General features: G+C 42.9%; 3 protein-coding genes across 3 annotated transcripts in view; 2 read left to right on the forward strand and 1 right to left on the reverse strand.

The window, feature by feature from the left end:
• The window catches only part of LOC140119779 (uncharacterized), a 654,457-nt gene that overhangs the window by 160,454 nt on the left and 475,394 nt on the right, over positions 1–18,609 (forward strand). The gene's annotated exons all lie outside the window — the stretch shown is intronic.
• Positions 1–18,609, forward strand: part of LOC140119822 (uncharacterized) — a 661,039-nt gene that overhangs the window by 79,675 nt on the left and 562,755 nt on the right. The window lies entirely within an intron of this gene.
• The window catches only part of LOC140119732 (uncharacterized), a 52,184-nt gene that overhangs the window by 31,561 nt on the left and 2,014 nt on the right, over positions 1–18,609 (reverse strand). Inside the window, exons 2-3 of the mRNA XM_072139088.1 lie at positions 18,362–18,419; positions 15,514–17,033 (exon numbers count right to left, since the gene is read on the reverse strand). Coding sequence (XP_071995189.1) covers positions 15,514–17,033; positions 18,362–18,419 — 1,578 coding nt within the window. The remainder of the gene's footprint in view (positions 1–15,513; positions 17,034–18,361; positions 18,420–18,609) is intronic.

The following is an 18,609-nucleotide window of genomic DNA, read 5'->3' on the forward strand; positions in this document are numbered from 1 at the left end:
CCACAATGACACAGTCATCACCCAGACCCCTCCCTTGTGTTATTGTACAATGTCCCAGCATTCCCGGCAGCGCTCACCTCTCCGCTCAGCAGCTCAGTGATCCTGGAGGTAAGTTCTAGGATCTTCTGCTCATGTATCAGTGAATGAGGTGGAGGCTCGGTGATGGGGCTCTGGGTCCATCCTCCTGACACACGGGGGGTCACACACTCACCAGACGACTTCTTCACTACTGTGTAATCCTGTGTATGGGGAGACACTGATCACTACATAGATTCTAAGAATCCTTCACCTCTCCAGTCATTTCCCGCTGTTATTCCTAGAGATAAGAGCCGTGTCCTGGGAGACTCTCACCTCTCCGGTTATCAAGGAGATCATCTCCAGGGTGAGCTCCAGGATCCTGGCAGATATGTAGTTGCTGTCTGTCTCCATCCTCGTTGGGTCTCTGATGGAAAGGATCATTGTCATATTTATAAGAAACCTGAGAAATACAAGTATGAAATGATCTAGTAGCCAGTATATTACATATAGTATATAGTATAATCCTATATCAGCATCTAGGTGTAATGTTTCTGACCACATTACATCACATCCCACCTACACAGCTTCATCACCGGTCACTGCTGGGTCTCTCTCCATGTACAGAGGCCGGTGGGGCACATCAGACACCAGTAACGCACTACACATCCCGGATTACTGCAATCTAATCCGTAGTCCCTGTCCCATATCTCCCGGCCACCTCCTCTGATCACTTACCTCTTATCTCCTCCACTCTCTCCCCTAGTCATGTGACCCTGGGAGTGTGAGGTCACTGTACAGGCAGGGTGTATATGTGCATAGAGGAGGACTGGTGGATGAAGGACCTGTGATGATGTCATAGATCATGTGATTAGTGTAGGAGGGCACTGGTATGAGGGGGCGGTCTCTTGCACTTATAACCTCATACACTGATTTGACTGCTTAATTTTACGAGGGAGCAGTGTTACCTGTGGTAATGTGCATAAGGGATGAAGTTATGGAAGAAGCGGCCATGTTTCCTCAGCCATGCGTCCCCCGTGTATCTGCTCCCTGCTATATTATATACCACAGCTATGGCGGTTGTCTCAGTGCGATTATACCTCACACACGGTAGATATGGCTGCTTTGTGGCTTGGGAGCTTTCTTCACTAGTTCCATTTGGACATAAAGTGAGTCCGTGTCCTTGTAGTATTTTCCTATGTTCCTGTGACAGACATTCCCCATTACTGAGTGCGGGCGGGTTGTTATGTACATGAGGCAGGTTTCCTCAGTGTAGACGGCGATGTATATGGGAGGTTATTTACTTACTCCTGTCGCTCCACATACTACATACTATATGAGGGTGTAATTACCCCATACACTGTACATATCACTGATATATATGAGGATGTAGTTACCTCATACACTGTACATATCACTGGTATATATGAGGATGTAGTTACCTCATACACTGTACATATCACTGGTATATATGAGGATGTAGTTACCTCATACACTGTACATATCACTGGTATATATGAGGATGTAGTTACCTCATACACTGTACATATCACTGATATATATGAGGATGTAGTTACCTCATACACTGTACATATCACTGATATATATGAGGGTGTAGTTACCTCATACACTATACATATCACTGATGTATATGAGGATGTAGTTACCTCATACACTGTACATATCACTGATATATATGAGGATGTAGTTACCTCATACACTGTACATATCACTGATATATATGAGGATGTAGTTACCTCATACACTGTACATATCACTGATATATATGAGGGTGTAGTTACCTCATACACTGTACATATCACTGATATATATGAGGATGTAGTTACCTCATACACTGTACATATCACTGATATATATGAGGATGTAGTTACCTCATACACTGTACATATCACTGATATATATGAGGATGTAGTTACCTCATACACTGTACATATCACTGATATATATGAGGATGTAGTTACCTCATACACTGTACATATCACTGATATATATGAGGGTGTAATTACCCCATACACTGTACATATCACTGATATATATGAGGATGTAGTTACCTCATACACTATACATATCACTGATATATATGAGGATGTAGTTACCTCATACACTGTACATATCACTGATATATATGAGGGTGTAGTTACCTCATACACTATACATATCACTGATGTATATGAGGATGTAGTTACCTCATACACTGTACATATCACTGATATATATGAGGGTGTAGTTACCTCATACACTGTACATATCACTGATATATATGAGGATGTAGTTACCTCATACACTGTACATATCACTGATATATATGAGGGTGTAGTTACCTCATACACTGTACATATCACTGATATATATGAGGATGTAGTTACCTCATACACTGTACATATCACTGATTATATATGAGGATGTAGTTACCTCATACACTGTACATATCACTGATATATATGAGGATGTACTTACCTCACACACTGTACATATCACTGATATATATGAGGATGTAGTTACCTCATACACTGTACACAACACTGATATATATAAGGGTGTAGTTACCTCATACACTGTACATATCACTGATATATATGAGGATGTAGTTACCTTATACACGGTACATATCACTGATATATATGAGGATGTAGTTACCTCATACACTGTACATATCACTGATATATATGAGGATGTAGTTACCTTATACACTGTACATATCACTGATATATATGAGGGTGTAGTTACCTCATACACTGTACATATCACTGATATATATGAGGATGTAGTTACATCATACACTGTACATATCACTGATATATATGAGGATGTAGTTACCTCATACACTGTACATATCACTGATATATATGAGGGTGTAGTTACCTCATACACTGTACATATCACTGATATATATGAGGATGTAGTTACCTCACACACTGTACATATCACAGATATATATGAGGAGGTAGTTACCTCATACACTATACATATCACTGATTTATATGAGGGTGTAGTTACCTCATACACTGTACATATCACTGATATATATATGAGGGTGTACTTACCTCATACACTGTACATATCACTGATATATATCAGGGTGTTGTTACCTCACACACTGTACATATCACTGATATATATATGAGGATGTAGTTACCTCACACACTGTACATATCACTGATATATATGAGGGTGTAGTTACCTCATACACTGTACATATCACTGATATATACGAGGTGTAGTTACCTCATACACTGTACATATCACTGATATGAGGGGGTAGTTACCTCATACACTGTACATATGACTGATATATATGAGGATGTAGTTACCTCATACATTGTACATATCACTGATATATATGAGGATGTAGTTACCTCATACACTGTACATATCACTGATATATATGAGGATGTAGTTACCTCATACATTGTACATATCACTGATATATATGGGGATGTAGTTACCTCATACACTGTACATATCACTGGTATATATGAGGGTGTAGTTACCTCATACACTGTACATATCACAGATATATATGAGGATGTAGTTACCTCATACATTGTACATATCTCTGATATATATGAGGATGTAGTTACCTCATACACTGTACATATCACTGATATATATGAGGATGTAGTTACCTCATACACTGTACATAATACTGATATATATGAGGATGTAGTTACCTCATACATTGTACATATCACTGATATATATGAGGATGTAGTTACCTCATACACTGTACATATCACTGATGTATATGAGGATGTAGTTACCTCATACACTGTACATATCACTGATATATATGAGGATGTAGTTACCTCACACACTGTACATATCACTGATATATATGAGGATGTAGTTACCTTACACACTGTACATATCACTGATATATATGAGGATGTAGTTACCTCATACATTGTACATATCTCTGATATATATGAGGATGTAGTTACCTCATACACTGTACATATCACTGATATATATGAGGGTGTAGTTACCTCATACACTGTACATATCACTGATATATATGAGGGTGTAGTTACCTCATACACTGTACATATCACTGATATATATGAGGATGTAGTTACCTCATACACTGTACATATCACTGATATATATGGGGATGTAGTTACCTCATACACTGTACATATCACTGATATATATGAGGGTGTAGTTACCTCATACACTGTACATATCACTAATATATATGTGGTGTAGTTACCTCATACACTGTACATATCACTGATATATATGAGGGTGTAGTTACCTCATACACTGTACATATCACTGATATATATGAGGATGTAGTTACCTCATACACTGTACACATCACTGATATATATAAGGGTGTAGTTACCTCATACACTGTACATATCACTGGTATATATGAGGATGTAGTTACCTCATACACTGTACATATCACTGGTATATATGAGGGTGTAGTTACCTCATACACTGTACATATCACTGATATATATGAGGATGTAGTTACCTCATACACTGTACATATCACTGATATATATGAGGATGTAGTTACCTCATACACTGTACATATCACTGGTATATATGAAGGTGTAGTTTCTTCCTACATTTTACATATCACTGATATATATGAGGATGTAGTTGCCTCATACACTGTACATATCACTGGTATATATGAGGATGTAGTTACCTCATACACTGTACATATCACTGGTATATATGAGGGTGTAGTTACCTCATACACTGTACATATCACTGATATATATGAGGATGTAGTTACCTCATACACTGTACATATCACTGATATATATGAGGATGTAGTTACCTCATACACTGTACATATCACTGATATATATGAGGATGTAGTTACCTCATACACTGTACATATCACTGATATATATGAGGATGTAGTTACCTCAAACACTGTACATATCACTGATATATATGAGGGTGTAGTTACCTCATACACTGTACATATCACTGATATATATGAGGATGTAGTTACCTCATACACTGTACATATCACTGATATATATGAGGATGTAGTTACCTCATACACTGTACATATCACTGATATATATGAGGATGTAGTTACCTCATACACTGTACATATCTGGCCGCCTATTTTAAGGATAAAATTGATTGTATCCGCCAGGAAATAATTGCTCAATCCACTCACCCCTCCAATCCCCTTCCCTCCCATACCTTATCTTGTTCACTCTCTTCCTTTGAGCCAGTCACAGAGGAAGAAGTGTCCCGGCTCCTTTCCTCTGCTCGCCCTACTACCTGCATCAGTGACCCCATCCCCTCACATCTGGTACAGTCTCTCTCCCCAGCAGTCACTTCTCACCTAACTAAAATTTTCAATCTCTCTCTCTCTTCTGGTGTCGTCCCCTCTTCTTTCAAGCATGCTATTGTTACCCCTTTACTAAAGAAACCTTCACTGGACCCATCCAATGCTACTAACTACCGACCAGTTTCTAACCTCCCTTTCATCTCCAAACTCCTGGAACGCTTGGTCTATTCTCGACTAACCCGCTATCTCTCAGCTAACTCCCTCCTTGACCCCCTACAATCTGGTTTCCGCTCTATGTATTCCACTGAAACTGCTCTTTCTAAAGTCTCCAATGATCTCCTCACTGCAAAATCCAAAGATGACTATTCTCTCCTCATTCTCCTGGATCTATCGGCAGCGTTCGATACTGTGGACCACCAGCTCCTCCTTAGGATGCTTCACTCTATTGGCCTAAAGGACACTGCACTCTCTTGGTTTTCTTCCTATCTCTCTGACCGCACTTTCAGTGTCTCCTTTTCTGGATCTTTCTCTTCTCATCTTCCTCTCAGTGTCGGGGTTCCTCAGGGATCAGTCCTAGGTCCTCTTCTCTTCTCCCTCTATACAGCCCCCATTGGACAAACCATCAGCAGATTTGGTTTCCAGTATCATCTTTATGCTGATGACACCCAGCTGTATACTTCTGCACGTAACATCACCCCTGCCTTAATCCAGAACACTAGTGACTGTCTCTCTGCTGTCTCTAACATCATGTCCTCTCTCTTCTTGAAACTTAATCTTTCTAAGACTGAACTTCTTGTCTTTCCACCATCTACTAACCAAACCACCCCTGATCTCTCCATCTCAGTCTGTGGGATCACTATAGCACCGAGGCAGCAGGCCCGCTGTCTTGGGGTTGTGCTGGACTCTGACCTCTCTTTTTCACCATATATTCAATCTATTGCTCGCTCTTGCCGGATGCATCTCAGAAACATCTCCAGAATCCGTCCGTTTCTGACATTTGAAACTTCTAAAATGCTAATTGTTGCACTTATTCACTCTCGACTAGACTACTGTAACTCCCTACTAATTGGTCTTCCACTCTCTAAACTCTCTCCTCTTCAATCTATTCTTAATGCAGCAGCCAGGCTCGTCTTTCAGGCCAAACGCTACACAGATGCCTCCAGTTTGTGCCAATCACTGCACTGGCTACCTGTCTCCTTCCGTATTCACTTTAAAATAATAACCCTCATCCACAAATCTCTGAATAATGCTGCACCTCCCTATCTCTCTTCTCTCATCTCAGTCTATCGCCCTTCCCGTGCTCTTCGATCTGCCAGTGACATTAGATTAATCTCTACCTTAATTCGAACCTCCCATGCACGTCTCCAGGACTTCTCCCGAGTTGCACCAATTCTCTGGAATGCCCTTCCCCAGACTCTGAGACTAATACCCACCCTCCAAAGCTTCAAACGTGCTCTTAAAACCCATCTCTTTAGGCAAGCCTATCACACTCGCTAACTGCATGAAATGTCAACTCTCCCTTTACTAATCCATCCTATGTACTATCCTATCTGTTATCGGGCAAACAGCAGATATATACCAAGCTCCAGGCTTCTCTGCAGTCTTTTTCACCTAGGACCCTGTAAATAAGATGGCGGCTGATGGCTGGTTCAAGCAGCAACATCGTTGTTTAGTAAATTATTTATTAAATTATTTTATATTGTTCCCTTATAAAGAATGGCTGGACCATTATACAACCTCTTGTGTCACCCCCTCATCCTCATAGTCTGTAAGCTCTTGTGAGCAGGGCCCTCACTCCTATTGTTCCATATGACTGTTTGTTCTTTGTAGTGTAATATAGTTGTATATGTCCCCTATGACTTGTAAAGCGCTACGTAATTTGATGGCGCTATATAAATAAAGATTATTATTATTATTATTATTACATATCACTGATATATATGAGGATGTAGTTACCTCATACACTGTACATATCACTGATATATATGAGGGTGTAGTTACCTCATACACTGTACATATCACTGATATATATGAGGGTGTAGTTACCTCATACACTATACATATCACTGATATATATGAGGGTGTAGTTACCTCATACACTGTACATATCACTGATGTATATGAGGATGTAGTTACCTCATACACTGTACATATCACTGATATATATGAGGTGTAGTTACCTCATACAATGTACATAACACTGATATATATGAGGATGTAGTTACCTCATACACTGTACATATCACTGATATATATGAGGGTGTAGTTACCTCATACACTGTACATATCACTGATATATATGAGGATGTAGTTACCTCATACACTGTACATATCACTGATATATATGAGGATGTAGTTACCTCATACACTGTACATATCACTGATATATATGAGGGTGTAGTTACCTCATACACTGTACATATCACTGATATATATGAGGATGTAGTTACCTCATACACTGTACATATCACTGATATATATGAGGGTGTAGTTACCTCATACACTGTACATATCACTGATATATATGAGGATGTAGTTACCTCATACACTGTACATATCACTGATATATATGAGGATGTAGTTACCTCATACACTGTACATAACACTGATATATATGAGGATGTAGTTACCTCATACACTGTACATATCACTGATATATATGAGGGTGTAGTTACCTCATACACTGTACATAACACTGATATATATGAGGATGTAGTTACCTCATACACTGTACATATCACTGATATGTATGAGGGTGTAGTTACCTCATACACTGTACATAACACTGATATATATGAGGATGTAGTTACCTCATACACTGTACATATCACTGATATATATGAGGGTGTAGTTACCTCATACACTGTACATATCACTGATATATATGAGGGTGTAGTTACCTCATACACTGTACATATCACTGATATATATGAGGATGTAGTTACCTCATACACTGTACATATCACTGATATATATGAGGATGTAGTTACCTCATACACTGTACATATCACTGATATATATGAGGATGTAGTTACCTCATACACTGTACATATCACTGATATATATGAGGATGTAGTTACCTCATACACTGTACATATCACTGATATATATGAGGATGTAGTTACCTCATACACTGTACATATCACTGATATATATGAGGGTGTAGTTACCTCATACACTGTACATATCACTGATATATATGAGGGTGTAGTTACCTCATACACTGTACATATCACTGATATATATGAGGATGTAGTTACCTCATACACTGTACATATCACTGATATATATGAGGATGTAGTTACCTCATACACTGTACATATCACTGATATATATGAGGGTGTAGTTACCTCATACACTGTACATATCACTGATATATATGAGGGTGTAGTTACCTCATACACTGTACATATCACTGATGTGTATATGGGGATGTAGTTACCTCATACACTGTACATATCACTGATATATATGAGGGTGTAGTTACCTCATACACTGTACATATCACTGATATATATGAGGATGTAGTTACCTCATACACTGTACATATCACTGATATATATGAGGGTGTAGTTACCTCATACACTGTACATATCACTGATATATATGAGGGTGTAGTTACCTCATACACTGTACATATCACTGATATATATGAGGATGTAGTTACCTCATACACTGTACATATCACTGATATATATGAGGATGTAGTTACCTCATACACTGTACATATCACTGATATATATGAGGATGTAGTTACCTCATACACTGTACATATCACTGATATATATGAGGATGTAGTTACCTCATACACTGTACATATCACTGATATATATGAGGATGTAGTTACCTCATACACTGTACATATCACTGATATATATGAGGATGTAGTTACCTCATACACTGTACATATCACTGATATATATGAGGGTGTAGTTACCTCACACACTGTACATATCACTGATATATATGAGGATGTAGTTACCTCATACACTGTACATATCACTGATATATATGAGGATGTAGTTACCTCACACACTCTACATATCACTGATATATATGAGGGTGTAGTTACCTCACACACTGTACATATCACTGATATATATATGAGGATGTAGTTACCCCATACACTGTACATATCACTGGTATATATGAGGGTGTAATTACCTCATTTGCCGTACATGTCGCTGATTTCTATGAGCGGTAGTTACATCACACACTGTACACAGCACTGATCTACTTGAGGGTATTTACCTCTGATGCTGGATATGTCACTGACGCTGTATGTGTTGCTGATTTCCATGAGGGTATTTACCTCATGTATACTATATAATGTTACACAGGATATTTGTGCCTTATTGTCGCATGTGCACATGGCTACTGTATGACTACTCCTAATGGCGCTAACATGGCGAAGAGCACGAGCTTCAGGCTGGAGCTTCTTCTGAAGGTAGGCAATGAGGGGGCAGATATCCTCTATTACTCTGCTTGTTGTGGGGAGGTGGCATGTTTTATACACTATGTAGAGGAGCTGCCTGGGGTGAGCACATGTACAGTATCACAGATGGAGGCCGCACTATTACTAGACTCTTATTATCTTATCCAGCTCTCTATAATATAGGTGGCCTACACCTTACTGCTATTTGCTGACCATGATAGGTTCTGGTCCGCCTCATTCTTGGTCTACGTGGTTCAGCATGTACTGAGTAATTGTGGGGACTGGTTATGGGGAGTTTTTTGTATTAGTGATCTGAAAGTAACCTGCGTGTCACTGCTGGCTATTGATTATCTATTACAAAAAGAGAAAAAATGTAAAGTCAGCTCTCCTGGACAAACAAAAACACGTGCGGACGTGGCATCTCGTGAACATGGAACCTTCGGCTCTGTAGTACAAAGAATGTCTAATGGCAAGTAAATCCAGCTTCAAACGACATCCATGTAAGTATAAAAACTGTTACCTTTATTTATGAAATCCTCTTAAAAAAGGAACATAGTAGAGGCAAACAGCCTATAAACACGGCAGTACACTTCAGGTTAGTCAGGGGACCAGTGATCGCCTACGCGTTTCAGAGAAACCTCTCATTAATCATGGCAGATGATTAAGGAGAGGTTTCTCTGAAACGCGTAGGCGATCATTGGCCCCCTCACTACCCTGAAGTGCACTGCCGTGTTTATAGGCTGTTGGCGCCGACCTGTATTTGGTATACATAGGTAGCCTTTAGTTGTGTCTTATTATGGAGTGTCCATGTACAGGCCCGGCATACAGGCCCCGGGGTACTGGAGGGGCCCACTCGAGTCCCCGGATCAATTGTATGCTTCTATGGTGTGCTCGTCGGGAGAGCAGCTTAGAAGCAGAATCCAAAACCTGTCCTGGTTCCCACAAAGCTGCGATCCGCATGGTATGTGACGGGTCTGAAGCCGGCGCACATGGTGACTTCATCAGATCACGTGTGCTGGCTTCAGGCCTAAGAACGAAGGCAGCTGCAGGCGCTGCTCCAGGGGAACCCGGAAAGGTGGGGGTATTTTTTTCCCCGGGGGGTTCAGTGTGTCCGCAGGGGGAAGAGGGGGTCAGTGTATTCCGTAGGGGGAAGGGGTGGTCAGTGTATTCCGCAGGGGAGGGGGGTAGCAGTGTATTCCGCAGGAGGAGGGGGGTCAGTGTATACCGCAGGGGGAAGGGGGATCAGTGTATTCCACAGGGGGAGGGGGGTCAGTGTATTCCGCAGGGGGAGGGGGAGGAGTGTATTCCGCAAGGCGAAGGGGGGATGAGTGTATTCCGCAGGGGGAAGGGGGGTCAGTGTATTCCACAGGGGGAGGGGGGGTCAGTGTATTCCGCAGGGGGAGGGGGTGTCAGTGTATTCTGCAGGGGGAGGGGGGGTCAGTGTATTCCGCAGGGGGAGGGGGGGTCAGTGTATTCCGTAGTGGGAGGGGGGGTCAGTGTATTCCGCAGGGGGAGGGGGAGGAGTGTATTCCGCAAGGCGAGGGGGAGATGAGTGTATTCCGCAGGGGGAAGGGGGGTCAGTGTATTCCGCAGGGGGAGGGGGGGTCAGTGTATTCCGCAGGGGGAAGGGGGGTCAGTGTATTCCGCAGGGGGAGGAGGGTGTCGGTGTATTCCGCAGGGGGAGGAGGGTGTCGGTGTATTCCGCAGGGGGAGGAGGGTGTCGGTGTATTCCGCAGGGGTAGGGCGTTCAGTGTGTCCGCATGGGGAGGGGGGTCAGTGTATTCCGCAGGGGGAGGAGGGTGTCGGTGTATTCCGCAGGGGGAGGAGGGTGTCGGTGTATTCCGCAGGGGGAGGAGGGTGTCGGTGTATTCCGCAGGGGGAGGAGGGTGTCGGTGTATTCCGCAGGGTTAGGGGGGTCAGTGTGTCCGCATGGGGGGGTCAGTGTATTCCGCAGGGGGTCAGTGTATTCCACATGGGGAGGAGGGTGTCGGTGTATTCCGCAGGGGGAGGTGGTGTCAGTGTATTCCGCAGGGGTAGGGGGTTCAGTGTGTCCGCATGGGGAGGGGGGTCAGTGTATTCCGCAGGGGTAGGGGGGTCAGTGTGTCCGCATGGGGAGGGGGGTCAGTTAATTCCGCAGGGGGAAGGTCAGTGTGTCCGCAGCGGGAGGGTCAGTGTGTCCGCAGGGGGAGGGGGGTGGGTCAGTGTGTCCATAGGGGGAGAAGGGAGGGTCAGTGTGTCCGCAGAGGGAGGGGGCAGTGTGTCCGCAAGGGGAGAGGGGACAGTGTGGCCACTAAAACCTGGAGCCAACCCTGCATGTATACCTTTCATTGATGCCTATATGCATACATTGTTATTATTATTTATTATTATTATTACTTTAGGGTGTCTGGTACAATACTGAGGGGGTTTACATGCCGCTTCAGTCTATGATGGTGAAGAAGCATTGTGATAATATATTACAGTTATACCCACGGCATAGCATTGTTATTAGCCAGACACTTGGTCAGGGGCCATTAGTGTTGCCGCAGCACATATTTCTGCTGATAAATGAACCCTATGGATGTAGCCAGGTGGTTTTTAGGTCCTGAGTGGTGGGGAACCCCCCCCCCCCCTTATTTTCAGACTGAGTGATTTGGGAAGGGATCCTTGGTCCTCTTATGTGCAGGCCTGGGGCCAGCTTGCCCTTTGCAGCTGGTGTTGATACTTATGTCCCTCCTCTTGTAGGTTGCTTGTTCTTGGTTTACTCGAATGGATCACCTCTTACTCGTTTGGTGTGTTTTCTGAGGGTGTTTGTCCTGTTGGGAGCGGATCTGTCGGAGTTTGCAATAGGTCAGACTTTGGCGTGGTGGTGTGTCATAGTGAGTTGGGGGATCGTTCCCCCTTATGTGCTCGGATGGTGTTCACATGCATGGAATAGGATTAACACTCTTCCTGTTGGGTGGGGGGTGGAGCTCCGGGTAGGAGTACTCGGAGCTCCTAGTGGCGGAAGAGAGAATTGATGTTGATTTTGCCCGGAAGTTGAAGTGCTGTTTTGGGAGTCCGGATGAGCAAACCACTTCGTGCAGCGATGGTTTCCAAAGAAACTAACAGAGATTGCGGTTGATTTTGAGAATATTAAATTAATTATAATTGAGTTTATCAGCAATATTATTTTAAAATTCAAATTCTTCTGCTTCAAACTGATCGTCTTACGACCCAAACTCGTTACTAACTAACATTTACCACATCTCTCACCTTTGTACCTCACATGAGGTATTGGTCACTAAATTTGATCCTGAGGGACACTACGTCATAAAGTGAGGCAGTGGGGGCACCTGATTACCCTAGCCGCCCTATACCTCACCAGCAAAGGGCAGATTGCGGCCTGCCGTTCAATCCTGGAACAACTGCAGAGTGGGAAATTGTACTTGGCGGCGACTTCAACTTTATAATGGACTCACACTTGGACTGATGAACCCCCAGACCCGCTATAACCTCCTCCCAGATACGTTCCCTACAGCGTGCCATACACAACTCGCCAACTATGGATGTGTGGCGCATCCTTAACCCAAGCATATTACTCCCATGCCCATCAGTTCTACATTCGTATCGACGTGTTCTGGCTGAGCCACCCTGCCCTGGTCTGGCAGCCTAAGTTCACCATCACCCTGGCACTATGGTCAGACCACACCCCAATCTCAGTAACCCTGAACATATCGGGTCCATTTTCTACCCCCTGGGCCCGGCGCTTAAATAACAATTCACTTAAGGATGCAGTTTGTATGGCAGACATCAGGCAGTGGATCTCTAGCTTTCTTGAGATCCACACAGATGATCAGACCCCCCCCTACCAGTGCAGTGTGAAATATTAGAGGGAGCGATCCAGGGAGAATTTATCAAACATGGAACGTGCCTGAAAAGGCTGCCAATATCCAGGACATACTTGGTAAAATTCAGACACTAGAGACAGCCCACAAGGGTGGAGGCGCCCAAGCAGTTCTGAATGAGCTACTTAACACCAGAGAGGAATTGAGGAACATACTAGATCAGAAACACCTTAGGTATAGGGACAAGGACAAGTGGTTATGAACACTCCAACAAATGTGGTGGGCCCCTGGTGAGACTCCTCCACCCGAGGTTGACTGCCATCTACATCCCAAAAATACGGGACAGGGGGGACAAGTAGTCCACGACCCTATACTCTACAACATCTAGGGCCAATAAACGGACATGACCCCGGAACAAATTCAGGGCAAAATGAATGCATCTATGGCAGAAACGGCTCTTCCTTGTTTGGGCGAGGAGGATAGGGGGTCCCTTGAAGAGGACATCACCGAACAAGAGCTCTCAGAGGTGATAAAACTAACTCCGGCAGGCAAATCACCGGGGCCTGACGTGTTCACAACCAGTTTTTATAAAATTCTCAGACTGGAATTAGTCGCCTTCCTCACCAGGGTCTTTAACGAGCTTTCTTCATGCACCCCATTTACACTCCTGTCCCTTAAGGCCTTCACATCAGTTATCCCCAAACCAGAGGAAGTGTACGCCAACTACCACCTTATGGGGCACATTTACTTACCCGGGACAAAACCGCAAAGCAGTCACCCTGTGCTGTCGGTGGATGAGGAAAAAGCCTTCCACCATGTGCACTGGGGATTCCTTTGGGCAGTTCAAGACCAAGTGGGGGTGGGTCCTTGGTTCCTGGGAATGATCAAAGCTCTCTACTCATCCCCTACGGCCCAAGTCCGAACTATCGGGACCTCCTCCACACCATTCCCCATCAAGAATGGAACTCGCCAGAGTCGCCCACCTTTTCTCCACTCCTGCATATTATCATTATGGAACACCTGGCTGTAGCCCTGCGTGGGAATCCCAGTGTGGACGGTCTCCAAGTGGGGTCTAAACAATACATGGCCTATTCATACAGACCACCAATAGGCTCAGTTGCTTGACAAACTCAGAGAGTTGAAGTGTTGCCTGTATTTCTGATGAATAGCTCTGATGTGGGAGTCTGTGGGGGGAATGTATGAATCCACTTTGGCCAGACTCAAATGCCTTGCAGCACATTTATCAAGGGTTTAAGACCTTTTTCTGACAAATGTTCAACTAATGTGGTGTCTACTCCAGGAAAAGGGGGTGCGGCAGGATGGAACATAGTCTATGCGCCAAAAAATGACGTCGTGCCCACATTGTGTTGCACAGTTTAGACCAACTAAAAGTAGGTGGAAGTAAATAACCTCTGGTTTAAGGTTACCACAAAAAAACATATTAGTAATACTTCTAATATAAACTAGAATGTGTTACGAGAAAACAATTCCAACATCTGTAAGATGAGTAGAAGGGTTATAAAGTTATTACGACACAAAGAGACACTGGTCACTGGTGTTTAAAAACAACGGGCTGAGCCTCAACGTGCAATCTGGCTGCGTCCTTAAGGGGTTAAGAAACCTGTCTTCTTGGGAATACCAGTCATAAGCTGCCCTCACTTCCCATGATGCTCTGTGTTTCTTCATGAACTGAAGGGAGCAACCCCTTTCCCTTCCAGCAAACAAAATCCATCTAGTTTCTTGTGTGATTACTCTACGGTCTTTCCAAGATAAGCAGCACCGATAGTGAGGAGGATGGAAAAGAAACGGCAGGACATCGGTAACGAAGGTATAAGGTAAAGCTGCTCCACATCACAGGAAGAGCTACTGATGTGTGCAAAAATGGTTTTATTACAGTTTGCGCTTTAAGATTTCATTTATAAAGAAGACGTTTACACATAAAAATGGGTTTTCCTTTCGAGCTTTCAAGGAATGTTCTTTATGTCAGAAACATGTCCTACATTCTGATTCTTAAATCTTCTTCTCACCGGGTGATTTATCTGATGAGTTTTCAAATGTGCCGTAAGACCTCTTTTATATGGAAAACATTTACCGCATTCTGAACATGGAAACGGCTTCTCCCCCGTGTGAGTTCTCTGATGTTCAACAAGTACTGATCTGCAGCTGAACCATTTACCACATTCTGAACATGAATATGGCTTCTCCCCTGTGTGAGTTCTCTGATGTCGAATAAGTTGTGATCTGCAGCTGAAACATTTACCACATTCTGAACATGAATATGGCTTCTCCCCTGTGTGAATTCTCTGATGTTTAACAAGTAGTGCTCTGCAGCTGAAAAATTTATCACATTCTGTACATGAAAACGGCTTCTCCCCTGTGTGAATTCTCTGATGTTGAACAAGTAGTGATCTGCAGCTAAAACATTTATCACATTCTGAACAGGAAAATGGCTTCTCCCCTGTGTGAGTTTTCATATGTGCCGAAAGACTGCTTTTATGTGTAAAACATTTCCCGCATTCTGAGCATGGATACGGCTTCTCCCCTGAGTGAGTTCTCTGATGTTGAACAAGTAGTGATCTGCAGCTGAAAAATTTATCACATTCTGAACATGATAACGGCTTCTCCCCTGTGTGAATTCTCAGATGTTGAACGAGTTCTGATTTGAAGTTGAAACATTTACCGCATTCTGAACATGAAAATGGCTTCTCCCCTGTGTGAATTCTCTGATGTTGAACAAGTTTTGACTTGCAGGAGAAACATTTACCACATACTGAACATGGAAATGGCCTCTCCCCTGTGTGAACCTTCTGATGTTCAACAAGTATTGATTTCTGGATGAAACATTTCCCACATTTTGAACATTGAAATGACTTCTCCCTTGTGTGAGTTTTCAAATGTGTCGTAAGAACGCCTTTCTGTGTAAAACATTTCCCGCATAATGAACATGAAAACGGCTTCTCCCCTGTGTGAGTTCTCTGATGTTGAATAAGTTCTGATCTGCAGCTGAAACATTTACCACATTCTGAACATGTAAACGGCTTCTCCCCTGTGTGAGACCTCTGATGTCGAACAAGTTTTGACTTGCAGGGGTAACATTTTCCGCATTGCAAACATGAAAATGGCTTCTCCCCTGTGTGAGTTCTCTGATGTTGAACAAGTTTTGACTTGCAAGGGTAACATTTCCCACAAACTGAACATGGAAATGACATCTCTGTTGTGTGAACCTTCTGATGTTCATCAAGTATTGACTTCTGGATGAAACATTTCCCACATTTTGAACATTGAAATGGCTTCTCCCCTGTATGAATCCACTGATGAATAAGAAGATATGAATTGTTGGGAAAATATTTCCCACATTCTGAACAAGAAAAGGGCGTTTCCCTTGTAAGAAACATTTCATGTTGAGCTGTTTTGCCAACTTCTGATTCCTTGTCGTCCACTTCATGGCAGGAAGATGAAGGAAGAGGTGGATGGACACTATTCCTCTGGTCTTCACCCGAAAAGAAACAACAATACAAAATAATGTATCTCTGTACAACAGCTAAGACGTGTATCAGCGTACAGCCGACAGATCAGAGGCCGGTATAGACATATGTACTACGTCATGTGACTGATGACTGATCACGTGACCATTAGACCCATCAAACCTCCAAAACTACAGGTCCAGCCATGATGGTAACACGATCATGGGCAGATGACACCTTGGTCCTTGGTTTCTTTCCAGAATGTTTGAAAGAAAATCTACTTATGGAAAGATTCCCCATAGTAGTGTCCCTGTCCGGGCAACAGCTGCATTCGATTTTTTGCCAATTCTTGGATACATCTACTGCCGAAATAAAGTTTAATCCTCAAATATGAAAATTAATTTCAAAGGCTACTGGGGACGTGGAGTAGCCTCAGACAGCTCCAGAGGTGAAGGCTACTCCGCACCCCCAGCAGCCACTACACACCCAGCCCTACAGACGAAAAGGTGAGTTTGTTGTCTACAGAGGGCGTGGAGTATTCTTTGCCTTCAGTAGCCTCTAAAATTAATTTGCATATTTGAGGATTAAACTTTATTTCAGGAGCAGCTGCTTCCAAGAATTAGTGAAAAAAGGAATGCAGCTGTGCCCCGGATGGGGAATCTTTCCAAAAGTCGATTCCTTATGGTAGATTTCCTTTAACAAGTGGAAGTAAATAATGGAATATTTTATATATTCAAGTTGATAACCTGGTCCCTTCACCACCCCAGTGCAAAATTATTTCCCTGTCATCTCCTCCCTATCCAACAATCCAAAATGTCCAAGATACGTTCTACTTTGTTAGAGAACTCCATGCTGAGGACCAGATCTGGCAGAAAATAATCCCCAGGTCATACTTATCACTTGATAACTTATCTACATCTCCACCATTAAAGGAGTTGGACACTTTTCAATAAATCTCTCCTGTGAGAGCCTCAGCCTTTCCCTGTTCTGAGCGCGGTGCACCCTGCATATATACACAGCTTCAGTCTCTGCTCCTGGTTGTCCATGTGACGTCACGCCCTCTCTCTAACAGTCCATCCGTAATAACAGAGACAGCAAGAGGGAGGGAGCAGGATGAGTCATTCCTGTTGCTACAGCTCCACCTATTCTGCAGAGTATTAAAAAGCATCGAGGTTCTGCAAACAGGACAAAAGTAAGTAGCAGGACTGCTGAATCAATTGATGAACATTCAGGGATTATCTACAAGGCAGTAAAGACAATTTATGTAAAATAGTGGCTAATCCCTTTAAAATGTAATTTCCTCCTGCAACGTAAAAGAGAAGAATAAACCACAAGATACATGAAAGGCTCTTACCCTCCTCTGTCACTGATGAGGGGATTTCCTCTCTGCTCCTCCTTGCACCAGAAGTTTCCTGTAAAAGATAAGGTAAGTGCCAATGTGTCTTAGAGGTAGAAGGGTCTCCTCCAGTTATGATTACACAGGATCAATATCATCATCCAGAATCCCTACACATTAACATAAAGATTTTTGGAATTTTGCTGCATTAAATGATTTTAGTTGATCCTGAGTGACATCACTGCTTTCATAATAAAACACCTTCA

The sequence above is a fragment of the Engystomops pustulosus genome, chromosome 2, assembly GCF_040894005.1.
Source record: "Engystomops pustulosus chromosome 2, aEngPut4.maternal, whole genome shotgun sequence".
NCBI classification, from domain to species: Eukaryota; Metazoa; Chordata; class Amphibia; order Anura; family Leptodactylidae; genus Engystomops; species Engystomops pustulosus.